At 38.5% G+C, this 21,309-nt stretch overlaps 1 protein-coding gene across 4 annotated transcripts in view; it reads left to right on the top strand.

The window, feature by feature from the left end:
* tent5c (terminal nucleotidyltransferase 5C) overlaps positions 1–19,953 on the top strand; it is a 27,497-nt gene extending 7,544 nt beyond the window's left edge. The window contains exons 2-3 of one of the 4 annotated variants that reach the window (XM_073045421.1): positions 2,541–2,626; positions 15,847–19,953. In XM_073045421.1, coding sequence (XP_072901522.1) covers positions 15,871–17,025 — 1,155 coding nt within the window. In that variant the 5' untranslated portion in view covers positions 2,541–2,626; positions 15,847–15,870 and the 3' untranslated portion in view covers positions 17,026–19,953. Of the gene's footprint in view, positions 1–2,540; positions 2,627–10,768; positions 10,923–15,846 lie in introns of those variants that run through there. The other 3 variants (XM_073045422.1, XM_073045424.1, XM_073045423.1) reach the window with 3 other exon arrangements.
* Positions 19,954–21,309: the final 1,356 nt, after the last annotated feature.

The following is a 21,309-nucleotide window of genomic DNA, read 5'->3' on the forward strand; positions in this document are numbered from 1 at the left end:
TCAATAGGGCCTCTGAAGTACTAAATAATTTAAAGTTCACTTCAGGTTCAAAAGTAACATATAGGTTGGGATTCAGCATGGTGGAAGAGCAGAGAATGATCAGTGGCAATTCTGAACCAGTGCATCGGGCCATTTTCTGATCTAGAATCTTAAAACAATCAGATAACCATCCAGTTCCTCTTATTTCAGGACATCAAAGTGGAATTATATCAATAATATATTGTTCACAAGTCATATTCATTAGATCTATTTGAAGAATTGAATATGTATACAAAATAGCCACTGAGGACTGGCAAATGTTTTTCCTAAACTACAAGCCATGATTTATGATCTGCTCCATTATATTTGATTTCTCTCAGGGTATTTGCAAGTATACTTGGATCTAATTCTGCTGTAGATACTTAGCTTCCTTTTCTCATCATCGATCAACGCCTTGGCATTTTGAAATTGCATTTTAAAAATGGGTGTTGACGACAAAAAGTTATACATAATTTGACAAAATGTTTGCAATTTACCCTAGAAACTACATTAGGGTAATTGACATGGAAATTAAAATTACAATGGATTCCTGTTAATTGGGACACAACAGAGAAGTTCCATGGAAATGGTTAAAAAGGTATAAAAAAGACAAACTACCATTTAACTAAGTAACAAATTATGTATTTAAATGAAATACAGTACACATTAGAACACTATCAATACTACTACAGTACCATAAAACTGAGTATTAGTTCCTAGAACTTAACGTTGGAGGAATTCATCCAGTGTATGTGTGATCTTGATATAAATGAACAAAATCAGCACAGTCACCTAATGCAGATAATGGGCTGCCTTCAAATGGAATGCTTCAAACGAATGCATCGTCATTTTCATTGTAACATTCAAGATGATTGTTGATACCTTCAAATTCTTCACAGTCCCTAACTTGTTGAAGTAGTCAAATTGTTTCATTTTCACTTCAGGCCATTTCTGGCAATCAATGCTTGAAACCGCAGTGAGCAAAACAGTTCTGAATTGTCTTGCTACTTATTTCTCACCAACTATCAGTGACAAAAATCACTGCTTTTTGAACACAAACACACAGAACTGACATTATTTAAAAACAGTTTGTTCTGAGCACTGTGTAGTATCTAACGGCTGCAAAGTGCACACGTCTAACACTAGTTAGAAACTATTTGGCAACAGTCTCCTGCCCCAATTAAACAGTATAGTGTCCCAAATGAACGAAGGGAATCCTGGCTATTTTCTTGATTAGTTTTTGTTCTTTAAGAGATGTCCCAAATAAGAGTCTGCCCCGATTAACCAATGGCCCAATTCACAGGAATCGACTGCATTTTCTGGCAAGGAAGGGTTCATAATTTGCCTATGCTGACATTCTTACTTTAATAAATATCAAGAAAATACAATTAAGTGCTTAGTCATTTTTTTGCTAATGGGACTTTGCTGTGCCCAAATGGAGTACCACATTGACTTATGTAACAGGAATCACAATGTCAAAAATAAATAGTTGATTCTTAATTTTCTTGATTTCCCTTCTTTTTTGAGGACTTGTTAAGTTCTCAGAATACAAGCTTTTACTTTTCCAATATTTTTATTAGTTTCTACGTAGAAGAATACAGAGTATTAGAAAGTGTATATAAAAGGTCAAAAGATTTTAAAAACTACCAATTACATTATATCTGTTCATAATAACAATCTCATTACTCTGTATTCATGCAAGTTAATCAGTAGTTATATTGAAATATACTAATTTTTTACAAAAAAAGATTCTAACCCCTACCATGACTGAAGCTGTTTATTAAGGAGAAAGAAGGTAAAATATCTTCTCATATAATAAAAATTAATAATAGCCAACATCTGAGTTTAAACAACAAATAGAAGGTTTTGAAAATAATTCAGAAAAGGTCCCCACAATATTTGAAAGTCTTGACGAGATTCAGAAATTGAACAACGAATCTTCTCTAAATCTAAACATGACATAACATCACATAACCATTGAGCATGAGTAGGAGGAAAAACATCTTTCCATTTAAACAAAAGCGTCCTCCTAGCTATAAGAGAGCTAAAGGCCAAAATATGTAAATCAGATGCCTTCAGTTTACTATCTTGTCCTGCAACAACACCGAGTAGGGCTGTCAGAGGGTTAGGCTTAAAATTGACTTTAAAAAGTAAGGAAAAAGTTTGAAAAACTTCCTTACAATATTTTTCAAGATTCGGCCAAGTCCAAAACATATGAATTAATGAAACTTCTCCATTATTACATCTGTCACAGTGGGGAGATATATCTGAATAAAAACGAGATAGCTTATCCTTAGTCATATGAGCTCTATGTACCACCTTAAATTGTATGAGTTAATGACGAGCACATAGCGATGAAGGATTAACCAGTTTAAAAATTTCATTCCAAGTTTCCTTAGATATTGATGCTTTTTAAAATGGCTTCTTTCTGTATTATTTTCTTAGACCAATATCTCACCACAATCCAGCATTGTATGTCAAAAGCAAACAAAGGAATTTCTACTTTTAATCTCTTCATTTAGGTCATTTTTGTGGATTGTAGGAAGTGAAGGACTGATTCCAGATTGAGAAAACTGTGAACAAGTTACTAGCAAGCAGTTATCTAAAGGTAGGTAACTGGTCAAATTTATATATTAATATCATCTGCCTTTCAGATACAAAGCTCCACGTGTCCTATAGGGTATGTAAAATAAGACCCCTGCACCGCTCAAAGAAGAGCAGAAAGAACCCAACACGTGCTATATCCACCAACCAATACCTAATGCACTTATGTCTTCACTATTTCTGAAAATTTCCTGCATTCAAATTGGGTGTTGTGTTTCCTACAATGCAACAATGATAATATTTCATAAGTACCTCTTTGAGTTTAAGGCATCTTGCATTGTGGAATGTACCTTAATAAATGCAAGCCATTTTCTTTCTTTACTTGCAATCATTTATATTGGAGTACCAAGTGTACCTTTATATTGCTTTTGAGATCCCAGAGGAATGACACCAGTGTTCCTGTCTCCATGAAACTACTGAAACTGGATTTGGCACGGTAATGAATGCAAGTGGCCATGCATATGATTATAGTTCATGTCTTTTGCTGCATGCAATGGCAAACTGACATCACAAAGCTATTATTCTGCAGAAGGAACAAGGTGTATACTAGACCACATAAGCCATCAAGTAAAGTAACCCATTAAAAGGCATCTTCTTGATTGCCAACTTTACACATTCAATAGGCTTTTGGAATCGGATGGATGAAACACCTCCAGTTACATCACATGGCATCAGTGACAAAGAGCACAAGGAGAGTGCCTAGCACTTGGGAATTCAGTTTCAATCTTTTTTCCACTTCTCTTTTTTTCTCTCATTTGTTTTCTCTTCCCATTTTTACTCCTCTTTTCTTGTGATCTGGGCCACTATTTTTTGAGTAAGTTATCATATGGCTGCACATATTACATTAGCAGCCCCCACAACTTATCTGGCAAAAATTATGCCCTGTTGTCATTGAACTATCTAGTAAATACCTTGTTAGAGAGTAACAATCTCAGATTAATACCCAAGCTTCTCCAACCTTCATCATAATGGGGGCACAGATAAGAATTGTGGGGGTGATGCCATGGAATGGACTAAGCAATTCTCTTATGGCAAGTCAGAGGAAGCAGCCTTAATTAGACTTAAGAGAACAATTATACAGTGCTTGACTGAGAGAAATCAAAGAAACCTAATGATTTGATCACATGTTTCTAATAAGCACAATGTTTATGGCCTTGCAAGTTAAAATAAACAGCTTTGTGAATGAGACTGATTCATGAACTATAAAGTCAGGAATATATTATGTGACAGGCTCACATGCTAACAATTTTATACTGAAGTGAAGTCTACGTCATATACATTCCATGCATAGTATTTGAAAGTGCTGAATGAAAAGTGGGAAAAAAAGTATAATCAGTGCTTTTTTCAACTGGTGAAATCAGATGAGATGTTTTATGATGTCATAGTGATGTCACAGCTGTGGAAATATTTTCAGTCCCAATGTCAGATTTCTTTCTTGCTGTTATAACGTGGGTACTGTAACCAGCCAGGGCATGGAGCTCCTGTCCTTTAAAGATGTGTGACAGTCAAGTAGTACCTCAGTGGCCCCCATCCTCAGTTTTCCAAATAGTAATGTAACTGTAAATGAAGGTCAGTTTGAGATCTATTCTTCCCCAACGACTAACAGCAATTTTACCAGTATAAATTTTATTTTCTACTATTTAGATAATTCTATTGTAAATATGAAGTAACAATTTTGTGAATAGTATAATTGAGTTACAGGACATTTATATTATATGGTATATTCATTTCACAATATTATAACCAAAGTAATTTCTAACGTTGATCCAAGTCACTCTTCAGCTAAGCCATACGGAAATATCCTAGATTCAATTTGCAGTATTAATTAAATAGGTAATTTTCACAGAGGGAGAAACTGAAAATCCTGCATGACTTTCTGATACTGATCTCTGAACAAAAGCTCCCTGTGAGTTATGGGAACTTGGTTGAAAATGTCTAAACCTAGACAATAATTCCTTCATAACTGCGTAGTCTGTTGGCACTGTCAAAGTTCACGGCCGAATAAAGGTTTGTTTAGTGAGTACCAGAGAATGGCCAGTAACATCTTCTGTAGATAATCATAATCCAAAATAAATGTTGGAGCTTTAGTTTGATTCTATTTGATATTGCTTCCTCCCTCCATTCACACAAAAAGTAGAGTCTGGTGTTGTGTATTCAGTCAGGTGTGCACCCCTGGGCCTTCCCTTGCTCCTCTGTTAAGAGCTGACTTGCTTCAGTGTCAGTACTATTAACGGATCGGTTAGTCATAGGCACGAGCTCCAATTCAGGAAAGTGAGCACACAAATTCAGGTTGGCTCTACAGTGCCGAGGAAGTGCTAAATTCTCATCAGTCTTATCACCCAGGCACTGTCTGCCTGTGGAGGTAAATATAAATCATAAAGTTACTTTTCATCGCATAGCTGTAGCCATTGGACACAACTGTGGCGGACATTTACACTGTACTGTAACAATTCCCACCAAAGCAGATTTTCTACATAGTGATATTGAGATTCTTATCAGCAAACCCGCAGCTGCACATTCCTTCAAGCCCATCGTTGCATTGCAAAGGATGTAGCTAACAGATCGTGTATTACTTCGGAGCATGCTACAGGTGTGAAAGACATCATGTAACTAGCTTAAAAAATTAAATAATGGTGTAAGTATCTTTATTGAATTAGTAGTGCTGTTTAAGCTGTCACATGAAGTGCTTACTGCTGTAAATCTCATTTGTGTTTAGGATGAATCTTGCCCCAGGGCATGATCCAAGTATTTGGCTCATGAAGCTAAATTATTATCTCTCTCTCTCTCAATCACATTGAAAAGGAACCAGCTAAAGCGAAAATTAAATTTTACAGCCCTCGTGTTCTTTAAAATGATGATCTTAATACTTTTATCTCCTCTTTAGGCAATAAAAAACAGGGCTTCTGTTGAAATTCTCAACCAAAAGACAAATTATGTGGTTACATATTGCTTAGCAAACCATTGTGAACCTACACTCAGTGGCCATATTATTAGGTACAGGAGTGGAACTCACAGTCATCTGCTGTTGTAGCCCATTCCGTTCGAGGTTCGATGTGTTGTGCATTCAGAGATGCTGTCCTGCACATCACTGTTGTAACGTGGTTATGTGAGTCACTGTCAGCTTGAGCCAGCCCGACCATTCTCCTCTGACCTCTCCCATTAACAAGGCTTTTCACCCACAGAACTGCCACTCACGGGATGGTTCTTTGCTTTTTGCACCATTCTCTGTAAACCCCAGAGACTGTTGTACATGAAAACCCTTGGAGATCAGCAGAGTCAAACCATCTCATCTGGCACTAACGATCACTGTGGCTGTAACATGGTCGAAGTCACTTAGACCACATTTCTTCCCAACATCTGAACATCTTGACTACGTTGACCTTTTTTAATGCATTGAGTTACATGATTGACTGATTAGATATTTGCACTAATGAGCAGTTGTGGAGCTGTACCTAATAAAGTGGCCACTGAGTATATTTTCTAGACATACAATAGTGATTGTGCTTCAAAAAATCTTCATTGGCTGGAAACTCTTTGAACACTTTATTGTCTTAAAGTTATGTTAATACAAGTTCTTTCCTGTGTAATGAGCATCAGAAGGTGTCTCATAGATCAGTGGAAACTAATGATCACCACTGCAGTCAGTCGCTGATGTACCACCTCTGCAAAGTTAATGGGAGGGGGAATCCCCTAGTGTACCAGCCTGGAACTGTAACCAGTTAGGAGAACGCTTCCGTGGCAGACAGTACAACTTGATTTGAATAAGTGGCTAAAAAGTGCAATACTTCTGAAACACAGTACTGACTTATGAGATATTTCAAAATCAAATTAGGCTGGTTGGGTAAACTCTGTTTTGGAGAATAGCACATGTGTTCTTAATGGAATATAGGAAAACTTTCAGCCATGAATTTAGGCTGGAAATCAAGCCTGGTAATGTGTATGTCAGCATTCATTTCAAGACTAGAATATAAAAACCAGGGTATAATGCTGAGGCTTTACAGGGCATTGGTCAGACCACATTTGTACTTTTGGACCCCATGTTAAAGAAAGGATGTGCTGGTGTTGGAGAAGGTCCAGAGGAGGTTTATGAGAATTATCCCGGGAACTAAAGGGTTGACATTTAAGCAGCGTTTGATGGCTGTGGACCTGCACTCACTGCTATTTAGAAGAAAGAGAGGGTCTCTCATTGTAACTTACCACATCCTGAAAGGCCTAGATAGAGTAGATGTGGAGAGGCTGTGGGAGGATTTAGGATTAAAGGACACAGCCTCAAGAGTAGAAACATAGAAAACCTACAGCATACTACAGGCCCTTCAGCCCACAAAGCTGTGCCAAACATATCCTTACCTGAGAAATTACCTCGGGTTACCCATAGCCCCCTATTTTTCTGAGCTCCATATTCCTGTCCAGGAGTCTCTTAAAAAACCTATTGTATCCACCTCCACCACCGTCACTGGCAGCCCATTCCATGCACTCACCACTCTGTGTAAAAACACTTACTCCTGACATCTCCTCTGTATCTACTTCCAAGCACCTTGAAACTATGCCCTCTTGTGCTAGCCATTTCAGCTCTGGGAAAAAGCCTCTTACTATCCACATGATCGATGCCTCTTATCATCTTATACACCTCTATCAGGTCACCTCTCATCCTCTGTCGCTCCAAGGAAAAAAGTTCACTCAACCTATTCTCATAAGGCATGCTCCCCAATCTAGGCAACATCCTAGTAAATCTCCTCTGCACTCTTTCTATGGTTTCCACATCCTTCCTATAGTGAAGCAACCAGAACTGAGCACAATACTCCAAGTGTGGTCAGACCAGGGTCCTATATAGCTGCAACATTATCTCTCGGCTCCTGAACTCAATCCCACGATTCATGAACGTCAATGCACAGTATGCTTTCTTTACCACAGAGTCAACCTACGCAGCAGCTTTGAGTGTCCTACAGAATCAGACCCTAAGATCCCTCTGATCCTCCACACTGCCAAGAGTCATACCATTAATACTATATTCTGTCATCATATTTGACCTTCCATATTGAACCACCTCACACTTACCTGGGTTAATTCCATCTGCCACTTCTCAGCCCATTTTGCATCCTGTCAAATGTCCCGCTGTAACCTCTGACAACCCTCCACACTATCCAGAACACCTCCAACCTTTGTGTCATCAGCAAACTTACTAAACCATCCCTCCACTTACTCATCCAGGTCACTTATAAAAATCACAAAGAGTAGGGATCCTGGAACAGATCCCTGAGGCACACCACTGGTCACTGACTTCCGTGCAGAATATGACCCATCTACAACCACTCTTTCCCTTCTGTGGGCAAGCCAGTTCTGGATCTACAAAGCAATGTCCCCTTGGATCCCATGCCTCCTTACTTTCTCAATAAGCCTTGCATGGGATACCTTATCAAATGCCTTGCTGAAATCCATATACACCACATCTACTGCTCTTCCTTCCTCAATGTGATCAGTCACATCCTCAAAAAATTCAATCAGGCTCGTAAGACACAACCTGCTTTTCACAAGGCCATGCTGACTCTAAGCAGAAGTAGAAGGACCTACTTTTAAAACAAAGATGAGGAAAAACTTCAGCCAGAGGGTGGTGAATCTGTGGAATTCATTGCCTCAGGCCAAGTCATTGGGTATATTTCAAATGGAGGTTGATTCTTGATTAGTAAGGGCATGAATGGTTAAGTGGAGAAGACAGAAGAAAGAAATTGAGAGGGAAAATAAATCGGCCATGATAGTATGGTGGAACAGACTCGGCGGGCTGAATGGCCTAACATCTGCTCCTCTGTCCTATGATCTTAGGGTAATCTGTTTGGATATAATGTATGTTAATAGTACACATAACAGCTTTACTACTCCAAATACACAGGCACCCATTCACCAATCTACTATTCTATTTAAGCATTTCTCATCAACATGGAAACAACCAATCAGGAGGCCCACTTGGATAATTCTTATGGTCTGGATCCTTTGTAATGAAGTTGCACTAAAAATTAAAATTAAACAATCATAACTTTAATAATGTAAGCATTCTTAACAGAGTAAGTGAAATTAGGGAAGAAGGGATTCAATCTGTACTCGCTCCAAACAACAGCAATCCAGCTGGGCCTATTCCTTCAGTCCTTCCTGAAGTCTTGTGGCTACATTGCCATTGCACTCACTTGGTTCCATTTCAGCTAATACAATTTTCTCCTGATAATCCTGCTTTGGATCTGAACCACTGATGCATTTAAAATCTGTCATTGTGTTTTGTTGTTTTGCAAATGACCTACCTTGTAATGTCCCCACCTCTTAGTCCTTCTTCCCAAGTAAACAGCTTCTATGACTTTAAATTTCTCCACCACTTGCCCTGTCAACCTCCTCTGTTGCAAGCAGAATACCCCAGCTTCTCCATTCCACTTAGTAATTGAAGCCCTTCAGAAGAACCTCAGAATTAGGAACAGGAGCTTGACTGCCGTGTAGATCATAGCAACTTTCTACCTCAATGCCACTTTTCTGTAGCATCTCTTATCACTTGATTCTCTTCACATCCAGAGATGTATTGATCTGTGTTTCCAGTGAACACAATATACAAGCCACTATAGCCCCCATGGTAGAGAAATTCTGAAGGTTCACCACACTTTGACTGAAGAGGTTTCTCCTCATTGTTGTCTAAAATGGCCCCAGTCCTAGCCTTCTAAATCAGGAGCATATATCCTCTCAAGCCCTTTAAGAGAATTGTAACTCATCGCTGGAATAATTCTAATAAGTCTGCTGTGCATCCTATTGTGTGGTGCCCAGAACTAAGCACAGTATTCCATTTGTTATCAAAGCCATGTTTTACAAGGAGGTGTATGTTTTTTTTCTTGCTCCTGTACACTCTGTGCCTTGATGTATAATCCCACATGCCGTCATGTATACTTCCAGATTTTTGTACTCCTCAGCGCCTCTAGAATTACGTTTGCAGTTTAAATTCGATTTTTACAATTCCGTTTATATTGCCTCTCGTTTTTTCCTACTAGCTTTGGGTCATTTAATCTGCCACTTGTCCGCTGATTCCATCACCTTGTCACTGCAGCCCGCTTCCGCTTTCAAATATCACAGATTTAGTGCAGTCTGAAGGGGCACTGTAAGTTCTGTGCCATTGGAAAAGTGGCAATCTGATCTCAATAGGAGCCTTCAAGTGGCGATCAACAGTTTCTCCAAAAGAGGGAGCCGTTGCCCAGCCACGGGTTGCGGCTCGATGAAGTGTCAAGTGTGTAGGGTTCGCAATAAGAAGACTACTTCCTCACGAGCAACTTTTGATGTATCTTTCTGTAACGTCTGATACGAAAACAGTAGATTTTTCAATAAAGCCCCCTCTTAAGAAACAGTTAATATTACCCTTTAAAAAGAAGCAAGGGATACTTGCATACGCCCGTTATGCTACCCTAGTGATACTAACCAGTTGCGAGAACCTTAAAGGCAACAATGAATGTGGCAACTCTACTGCTCGTCTATCGGCAAACTCGCACCCCCTTCCCCCTTCCACACTCCCCTCGAGGGAGCCGAACATTCTTATGATCTTAAATACTCTTATCACAACGTAATAGTTTATTTTTTTATTTTATATTATTTTAACCATGGAACGAATAAGAAGACAATTTGTTAGAATACTTTAATAGGAGAACATTTAAAAGGCAAAAACATGAATATATGCTTTATCAAATCTATTTTGATTTCCGAGTTTGATCTTATAGGGTTTTTTTACGTTGCAAGTGCAAATTTCTTGATGGTATACCTAATGTGAAATATTGGTAAGTGTTTAAGTATAATGTTGCTGTACAGTCACAGTTATATAATTCAGATATAGGAGAACAGCACCTTAAAATGCAGAAACTTTAGATTCCCCGAGGTAACTGTATCATCGCGGAGGATCCAATCAGCACGTGAACAAGTAGCCAATCAGGCAGGGCGTTCGGATTAATTTTATTTGCCAGCGAAATAGTCCAAGGAAAGAATAAGCGCTTGAAGGTTTTTTTTCCAAGCCAAATAAAAAAAAGAGCCATTTTGTTTTGAAGGCGGGTTGTTGCCCTTCCCAATTTTTTGTGATAAAGTTATTTGTGTGGTGGAGCGGTACACTCACAATAGTGTGTGAAGCGGTCTGAAATCTATAAATTGCTACAAGGCTGATAGTAGGATACTCATTAGAAGCTAGTGTTCTGTGTTGGGTGAGGGAACGTGAGTAATTCTGGAGTTTCCTTCTCTGTGAAACTGGTTAAGTAGTTCTGTGAGATAACTGAAAGAGTTCTTTTCCTATTTTCCAGGTGGCTGAAGGTTGTTTTATAATGTTAATAGTATTAATTAATTTTGCATTACTACTGTTAGATGGTCTTAATTTAGGGAATAGATCAGTCTAGTTGTATAACTCCTGTTAACCATTAGTGTTTGTGTTGGGGATTAGACTTATATAAGTTACTTTCTAATGTGAAAGTTACAATTTTGCCTTCACTTGGCTTCCTGCAAAGGAATTAAATAACTTAATAGTTTTATTCCCTGGGAAGTAAATTTAAGTCTATTTCTTAATTTATGGTCTACTTGTATAGAAATTATTTTACATTTATGTTATCACTGTTTTCCATTTTAACTTTGTTAAATAAGTAATGTTTAATATTTTTTGGATAATTGCTGGGACTATTTTTAAACTTGCATGAACAATGTTTGTAGTTCAGTAGTGTATTAGTGATGAAGTTTTCTTTAATAGTTCCATTCATAATGGGCTTTCAAGTTGCATTCTCTACTTTCAGATGCTCCTAGGACAGTGTATTGTTTGATGCTATGAAAAGTCTTTATTTTATTAATTTAGTAATTATTTTAAAAATGAAGTTCTGTTTGAATTCTGTAGGCTACCAAATCATTATGGGATTGAAGGTATTTTGAATGACTTAACAGGTGATGCTGAAGCGATTTCCTAGGATCTAGCCTGGGTTAGAGATCTGAGTAATAGGGTGATGTTGCTGTGCTGGATTTTAATTCCTTGGAGGTTAGATTAATGAGCAGTGACCTCAAAGAAGTTTATAAAATCAGAATGAGTATGGATAAGGTGGGCAGCCGGTCTTTTTACTAGGACTGGGGTGTCCATTTCTAGAAGGTTCAGACATAAGATAGGGGAGAGATTTAAAAGGCTTGGGAGGGTAACTTGCTTCCAGAAAAGGTAGTGAATATCTGAAATGACCTACTAGAAATGGTTGAGATGGGTTCTGCTGTAGCATTTAAGAGGCATTTGAATAGAAGGGAAGGACTTGGACAGATATGGGCATTTGGGATGTCTAGGGAAGGTTCTCCAGTCAACTGTGAGCAAGTGGGCCAAAAGGGCAATTTTGGTGCTATATTCTATGAATTCATTATAGGGGCTCTCATTTCAGATAAGCCAGGAATTATAATGATTGAATTTGAGGATGTGACTAAACATATTGACGAAGGAATAGCAGTAGATGTATATGGATTTCAGCAAGGCATTTGATAAGGCAAGGCTTATTGAGAAAGTAAGGAGGCATGGGATCCAAGGGAACATTGCTTTGTGGATTGAGAACTGGCTTGCCCACAGAAGGCAAAGAGTGATTGTAGACATGTCATATTCTGCATGGAGGTCAGTCACCAGTGGAGTGCCTCAGGGATCTGTTCTGGGACCCTTAATCTTCATGATTTTTTATAAATGACCTGGATGAGGAAGTGGAGGGATGGGTTAGCAAGTTTGCTGATGACATTAAGGTTGGAGGTGTTGTGGATAGTGTGGAGGGCTGTCAGAGGTTACAGCAGGACATTGATAGGATGCAAAACTGGGCTGAGAAGTGGCAGATGGAGTTCAACCCAGATAAGTGTGAAGTGGTTCATTTTGGTAGGTCAAATATGATGGCAGAATATAGAATTAATGATAAGATTCCTGGCACTGTGGAGGATCAGAAGGATCTTGGGGTCCGAGTCCATAGGACACTCAAAGCAGCTGTGCGGGTTGACTCTGTGGTTAAGAGGGCATATGGTGTATTGGCCTTCATCAATCTTGGAATTGAATTTAAGAGCTGAGAGGTAATGTTACAGCTATATAGGACCCTGGTCAGACCCCACTTGGAGTACCGTGCTCAGTTCTGGTTGCCTCATTACCGGAAGGATGTGGAAGCTATAGAAAAGGTGCAGAGGAGATTTACAAGGATGTTGCCTGGATTGGGAAGCATGCCTTATGAGAATAGGTTGTGTGAACTCGGCCTTTTCTCCTTGGAGCGATGGAGGATGAGAGGTGACCTGATAGAGGTGTATAAGATAATGAGAGGCATTGATCGTGTGATAGTCAGAAGCTTTTTCCCAGGGCTGAAATGGTTGCCACAAGAGGACACAGGTTTAAGGTACAGAGGTGATGTCAGGGGTAAGTTTTTTACTCAGTGGGGAGTGCATGGAAGGGTCTGCCAGCAACGGTGGTGGAGACGGATATGATAGGCTCTTTTAAGAGATTTTCGGATAGGTACATGGAGCTTAGAAAAATAAGAGGGCTATGGGTAAGCCTAGTAATTTCTAGGGTAGGGACATGTTCGGCACAACTTTGTGGGCCAAAGGGCCTGTATTGTGCTGTAGGTTTTCTATGTTTATATAAAATCTACTCTTAAGTTGGTCCAAATTTAAAAATGCATGTGTTATTAATGATTAGCTGTAAATTTTGAACACAAACTATTTTGATAAATTTGAATGTTTGACTAAAAGCTATCAATAGGAGAAATTAAACTTGATTTTCAGCAAGTGCCATTAAAGTACAGTTCACTTCCATTCCATGACTTTTAAAGTTGCTTGAATGATAAGGTGATAAATGAGGTGCATTTTGGTTGATTGCCAGGGATTAGTTTCCAGGATTCCTTAATCAGTCCACTTTTTATTCTAGGGATGTGTTGAGGTGACCTAGGCATTTTTTTTTGTTGGTTTTAAAAATGGTTAAAAAGTTGTATGGCGAGGAGCAAAATTTTGAAATGAAGTGGCAAGCTAGTAGGTATAATCCCATATGGATAAGCAAGTAGTTCTTAATTTTTGAGGAAGAAGCCAAGGGCTGTGATTATATATTTACTGAATGCTGCAGATCAGCTATGACCAATAGTTCATGCTCCCATTTCACTGATAATAGAATTGCAGACAAATATTTTACTTTAAATAGAATCTGATTCTAGTTTTTATGAATAGAGGTAATGAAGTGATAAGAACAAGAAGTAGTTTTTAGAAAGCATTGTCAAGACCTCACCATATATTATAACAAGTATATAATAGAGAGTGGTACCAAGGACGGAAACAACCTATTGCAGAGTTGTACTTGTGATTCCTGGCACTTTGACAGAATACAATAATGTAGCAAGTATAACTTGGAGAGAAAGAAAAAAATTTGATTGGCAAGATATTGGTAAATCATGTGGAAAAAAAAAATTAAGATTCCTCTTAATAGTTGAAACAAGAATTACAGTATCCTTTAAGGGAGAATCGAATATACTGGGTAAGCTGCAAAGTGGCAGGAGTAGTCTGGGGAAAAGCTCCAACAAGCACCTTGGGTTGTTGCAAAACCACTAGCACCCTGCAATAGTTAGAAATGCAAAATACATACTGCTTTTCCTGTCCGCGGTGCACTGAAGTTGTTAGACTCACATCAGAGCTGGTTCTTCGCGCAGATCATATCCATTTGCTCTGCTCAGTTCACTATTAAGGTTTGATATCTGAGAGGTAGCCTTTAGATGTTTAATTTCCAACAAATTGATGCATTATGCTGCAAAAGCATTCACCTAAATGTCCTCATGCCTCTGTCTGTGTTCTAATATTTTCTTACTGTGGGAGTTGGCATTATTTTCACTGGTGGCTGCTTTTCCTACATAGTGATGACTTTTTAAAAACAAATATTGGCTTTGAAGTCTTCTGGCTGCCTGGAATGCATGGAAGTTGCAGTATAAATAGACGAATTATTTAAATTTCAACTTAAATTGTAAATTATTCATGTAATGACCTCAAGCTTTTAGATATATTATTTGCTCTTAAAACTACTTTGAGAACTTCAGTGTTTCGGGGACTTCAAAAGTTTTCAGTTTCAGTTTTTGCTTGGAAGCTCATGAATGGTTGCAGCAATTGATTCAGTTCTTTTTGACCTCTGGCTCTTAAAGCAATGCTGTCAAAGTGCCCTGACATGAACTTAGATGACCTCATTGGTTATTTTCTGTCTGGTTATTGTACTATGTAACAAATTAATTTTTGTAAACAAAACTGGTGGATTGCTACCAGCTAAATACAGTAGCTGCGGTCATTTCTTTTATTTCATCTTGGGCATTGGATTTTCTAAAAGCTTGGAGTTTTCTTAAAGTCACTTTTGGTCATTGATAGAACACCAAACTGTGGTCTCAATCTAATTGATGCAAGAGCATTTGTTATAAGTGTTTTTAACTGACTTTATGAGCAGAACAAGACTACAATTAGTGGCACACAGAATGCTGGAGTAATTCATCTGCAAAAGTGTCTTTCTCTTCTCCTCCTTCCCCACCCCCTTTGCTCACACTGGCCTTTCAATTCATACCTGCTTATTACTTCTGCCTGGGTTCCCCCCTCCCCCGCCTCCCTATTGTCCACCCGCCTCCCCTATCAGAATCTTTGTTCAGCCATTGACCTTTCCCACCTGCCTGGCTTTACCAATTACCTGCAGATGCTGGAAATCCAAAGCAACACAAAATGCTGGAGCAACCCAGCATTCCTCCGGCTAGTCTACTTCCCCTTCCTCCACCTTTTTATTCTGGTATCTTCCCCCCTTCTCAGTCCTGAGGAAGGGTCTTGGCCTTCAACATCGACTGTTTACTCAATTCCATAGATGCTGCCTGACCAGAGTCCTCTGCAAGTGTTGCAAACGAGAGAGTTTGCAGATGCTGGAAAAACGAGCAACACACAGTACTGGAAGAACTCAGCGGGCCAGGCAGCATCTATAGGAAAGGGTACAGTTAACACCAATTGAACTTGTTTACGTAGGTGCTGCCTGGCCTGCTGAGTTCCTCCAGCATTTTGTCTGTGTTACTGTAGATTTCCAGCATCTGCCAACTCGTGTTTATGATTTTTCAATTAGTGGTTCTCTTTTCGCTTCTGAAAAATATTTGGATTGTCTCTGGTGTATTAATTGCTGTTTTGATCTTTCAAGAAGTTGTACATAAAAGTAGATAAGGTTATAGTTTACCTGTTTTTGTTTCTTTCCAGCTGATTGAAGACCAAAGACTCAGTATGGCAGAAAGTAAAGCCACTAGTGTATTGAGCTGGGATCAGATCAGCAGTTTGAATGATGTCCTTACTGAGGTGGTACTTATTCATGGCCGTGGGAATTTTCCAACATTAGAAGTCAGGCTGAAAGATGTGGTTAAGACTGTGAGAAACAGGCTTTTGGAAAGTGGGATTCCAGTTCGTGACGTCCGTCTTAATGGGTCAGCAGCTAGCCATGTCCTAGTAAAGGATAATGGCTTAAACTACAAAGATTTGGACTTGATTTTTGGGGTTAATCTACCAGGAGAACTCGAATTCCAGATGGTAAAAGATGTGGTCTTGGGTTGCCTGTTGGAATTTCTTCCAGAAGGTGTCAATAAGGAACGAATCACACCGCTTACACTCAAGGAGGCTTACGTGCAAAAAATGGTAAAAGTTTGCACAGATACAGACCGTTGGAGCTTAATCTCCCTCTGCAACAATAATGGAAAGAATATAGAGTTGAAATTTGTGGATTCCCTCCGTCGCCAGTTTGAGTTCAGTGTTGACTCTTTCCAGATCATCTTGGATTCCCTTCTGTTTTACTATGACTATTCTGACACCCCAATGAGTGAGCACTTTCACCCAACAGTGATTGGAGAGAGTGTATATGGGGACTTTGAAGAAGCATTAGGTCACCTCAGGAATACACTAATTGCAACCAAGACTCCAGAGGAGATCAGAGGAGGAGGACTGCTGAAATATTGTAATCTACTGGTGAGAGAGTTCAAACCAGCCAGTGAAGAGGTGATCAAATCCTTGGAGCGATACATGTGTTCTCGCTTCTTTATTGATTTCCCGGACATTAGTGAACAACAAAGAAAACTGGAAGTGTATCTCCAGAACCACTTCATCGGAGAGGAGAGAAGCAAATATGACTACTTGATGATCTTGAGAAATGTTGTGAATGAGAGCACTGTCTGTCTGATGGGACACGAAAGGCGCCAGACTCTCAACCTAATCAGCCTTTTGGCTCTCAGGGTGCTGGCAGAGCAGAACATCATCCCCAGTGTTACCAACGTAACTTGCTATTACCAGCCTGCTCCATATGTCAGTGATGCCAACTTTAGCAACTACTATGTAGCACACAGTACCACCTCATACCAACAGTCATACCCTACTTGGCTTCCATGCAACTAGTAAGCAATGTTATGTTCACAGTTGACTTGTGTGCAGATTGATGCAGTTCAACTTGCCTTAATGGCAGCGAGGGAGCGAGCCTCTGGCTGTTGTACATGTTGCATGTATTAAACTGCAATGACAATACAATGATAATATGCACACTAATTTTTGGTCTAGGGAAAATCCAAAAACAAATGGCACTACATTGTTTGGAACATCTAAAGGAGACTCGTCTCTAGCAAGAGTCCTGATAGTACACTGTGTCATACTGTTCTGGAAATGAAACTTTTGCTTTCTATGAAGGGAGTTCAAAAAGAATGTTTATCTTTCAAGCTGTATTGTAAAAAAATTTTTAGATCAAAAATACAAGTAAGCAGTTTGAAAAATACTCCACAAAAGGAAACAAAAGAAACTTGATCTAATGGTGAATAAATAAAAGGGCTGCACATTGAGCATTTATCACCACTTTTTTTGATTTAGTAGGTCACAGACAGAAATTTATTGTGCTCAGCTTTAATAAGCAAGTTCTGAAGTAGATTGGGGGGTGTTGGGAGAAAAGTATTGTTATATTATGGGGGTGTTAAGCTGCCAAGTGCCAATTCAAAACCAAATTGCGTAGAAGGCAAAAATTTGGTTGGTTAATTTACATGTGACCTAAGCTCTTAGTATCCTAAGAAATTGTGATCTGAATTTATGCCTCCTGAATAAATAATAAAATTTTCCATTTCCAAACTTGAGGGAGAACAAACCTTTGACAAAGCATTTTAATAATTTTTAGAACTGTCACACTCCCTTAATAGTATTAAGCTAATCAGAAAATAGAGGAGAGCAAGATGATACTCTGCCAATTTAGTTCATGTTTCTGAGTTCAGTGTGCTTCCTTTGAGTTGAGTTAGTGTTGAATTATTTTTGGTGCTGAAAATTGCGCTAATGCTTTTGTTGATTCTGCACTAAGTGTTTTTGTTTTTGGTTGCATGCATCAGCCTTTTTAAACTAAATAATATTCCCAGGCAATGGAAATGTAGGGAAATGATTGTACTCTTCTCCAAATCAGTAAAACGGGCTTCAGAGGGTATGGGGTCTACAGGTGTCACTTCTGCCCTATGTTCAGTGAGTATACTGGAGTCAGGACAGATGAAGCACAATTTGAAGTCTGTCAGAAGCTTTATTCACAGAATAAAGAAACAGGTGGAGGAAAAATCTCTTGCGGACTGTTGTCTAAAGCTAGGATATAGCTGATAAGAAAACTGTCCTTTCTGTGGATTTGGATCACTTTGAATAAGTTTTGTAAACTATGCATCAAGATGGTGTTTGAAATTTGATTTGCACTTTGATTCAGGATGAAGTTTGGTTCTTGTTCATTTAGCTTTCAAGATGTGAGAATTGTTCTTTTGACCATTCGCAGCAAACTGAAGATACTTTGAGTGTTGAAAACAAATAAATGTTATTTATCACCTGGCATTAATAACTCATTTTAAATACTGCAAGCAATTTAAAGCAGAAAGGATATTCAGTTTATAAATTCTTTTTGCATGGCACATTAAATAAAAAGTCAACTACAGGCAAAATACAGAACTTGTTTTTTTAAAGAAAACAGTGGTGAGGTTTTGTCTTTGAGATTTCATTACACTAAAGGTGAAAAATGTAGTCAGTGCAGAAATCCTGGTCCAGTGCACATTCCAGATCCAGTGTGAACATAGTATTGCTGTACTTTAAATGCAGGGGACAAAAATATTGGCAATTTGTATCTTTTTAATAAAAAAAATGTGTATTTCCAAACACCAGCTCTAGAATACATGGAACTGAAAATAGGATAAACTTTGCAAATGGAAAGGCTTTCCATCTATTTTTGATATTTATTTTTCACTGCCTAGCAAAAAAGTACAATTTCATCAAAAGTGCTAAGAGTATTCAAATAGAAAATGCAACTAGTATTGTATTATGACCATCGGAGTGCATTGTACAAAATATGAATATTGCAACATCTATTGCAAATATTTATCAATGTTTGGCAGTGAATCCTGGTTTGAATTGTATGTGTGAAAAGAATTGTGCCCAGTCTCCAGAACATGTCTTTGCATGTGAAAAATGGAGCATTCTGTGAATTTTAAACTCACTTTAGATTCTCTTCTTGCACTGTGAGTTCTATATATTGTTGACTTTTGTTGCAATGTATACAAGGAATGCCAGACTCCTAATATCTTGCACAATTTGGTGAGGTTGTTAATGAGTTGTTATACCTTGGGGCATCATAGCTGCACCTGGTCCTGTCCTCCAAATAAACACTTAATTATGCACTTTGAGAGAGTCACTAGTAAATGACCTGGATTGGAAATATGGACATGGGAGGTGATGGTCAGTGGAAGAGGAGAACTCAGGCTAAATAGCGAGGTAATAGTACTGCAGATAGTCAAACCTAAGGTACTCCTCCTGGTCTTCATGGTTTGTTGTAATCACATAGTGGATTTAACTAGAAAATTATCACATCTAGAGAGGGTATTTTTGTGGATCTACAAGTAAGCTCAGTCTTGTGGGTGTTTTATGTTGCATTAACAAATATGCAGCTAAATGAGACTCAATGCATTCAGGATTATGTAAACGCCAGAGCGAATGATACACTGGAATTCTTGTGCAGTGTACATTTTTGTTTGGGTTTTACACTCAAAACCAGTTATCCTGCAAGAGCCTGAGAATGAAATGATAATGAACTATCTCAACCTATTTATTTTTCCATTTTATGCTGGTATATAGTAAAGCATGAATGTTGGGACTGAGACCTCTCTGGAGTTTAAAGTTGCATTTTTATTTCCAGATTTAATGAGGTGTTACTGGCAGTGTTTGTATATTAAATTTGTTTTCAGATTATGCTGCTGTACATGCTTTGTACAAACCAAAGAACCTGTAGACCTTTGGTCCCTATTTGACAATAAAGACTATCTGATAAAACGGCCAGCTCCCTTGTGTTTATTAAAGGATAATTAAGAAATTTATTTGACTTGCAGTGAAATTGATAAACTTCCAAGGTGGTTTGCAGTAATGGAACATGAGACAAAATATATGATCTAGCCAACTTTAATTCCAAATGATGGAAGATTGCTAAGTACTGCTAATAGTATACAATATTTTTCTAAATTCATTTACTGTTTTACCTGTACATAATTGCTACAGCGATGCTTGAGAAGGATATCAAATTTCTTGCCAGGTAGCTTTCTTGCCTTCAGTTATCTAGGCCTAAACTCTGAAATTCCCTTTATTCTGAGTATTTAAAGCTGTACTCAGCTTTTCGGCCATCAATTTTCTGATCAAGGTTGTTAACAACTTAAGAATCCAAGTTCTCGTTTAATCAATGAATGCATAAGAAATCTTGAATCATTAAAGCTTTAACATGAAAGTTTGATAAAATACTTAATGTAAACTTGTTTCTGCAGAATGCCGCACTAAGCATCACACTCTGGAAACTTGACTCACTTTGACACTCTTGACTCACTTTCATTTGAGTCAAGGGCACTGAACCTGCTAAGATTAGTAACCTTGGAATCAGCCGTTCGATTATTGATGTTCCATTGGCCTTGAGTGGAAATGTTGAATTGGCCTACACTAGATAGAAACCAATCTGAACTAGATGATATTTGAAAACTATACCAAACAATGGAAATACTCAGCAGGTTGTGTGCCAGCAACTGTGGAAAGAAACTGTTCATGTTTTGGGGGTTTGTACTCATCAGAATGCTGAGAAACTTTCAGTAATTCTTGGTCTTAAATTCTGAATAAAGGAGAGGCAGAAAGCAGGAGCAAGGGCATGGATAAATGATGCAAGCTGAAAGGTGTTGGAGGTGATGATGCAAGTAAGAGGAAATGGTGAAAGAGAGAACTACAAGTGAGATTCAAGACTACAATGGTTGATTATCAAAAAATGAGTTTTGTGCCAAGATAGAGGCTCTTCAGTCTTGGTTTTGGGTGGGGGTGGAAATGTAGTGGGCTGAAGCTAGGTCAAAGTGGGAGTCTGGCAGTTAGCGGCTTGGGTCAACACTGTGCTTTGAACATAGATGTTATGCAAACAATTTGGGCAGAACACAAGTAAAGGACAGATGTTTTCTCATTGACATGCTGGCAAAAGTATAAAGAGAAAATATTAATCCCTAACCCTCTTTATCATAGAAGTCAACATGATCTATTAGAGACATGAGATGCTGGAATCTGGACCAACAAACAGTCTATTGAGGAACTTGGCAAACTGACCACTGAAGACACACATGACATTTCAGGAATACTTTCCCCTCTGCCATCAGATTTCTGAATGGA

This window comes from Hemitrygon akajei, chromosome 5 (assembly GCF_048418815.1).
Source record: "Hemitrygon akajei chromosome 5, sHemAka1.3, whole genome shotgun sequence".
Lineage (NCBI taxonomy): Eukaryota > Metazoa > Chordata > Chondrichthyes > Myliobatiformes > Dasyatidae > Hemitrygon > Hemitrygon akajei.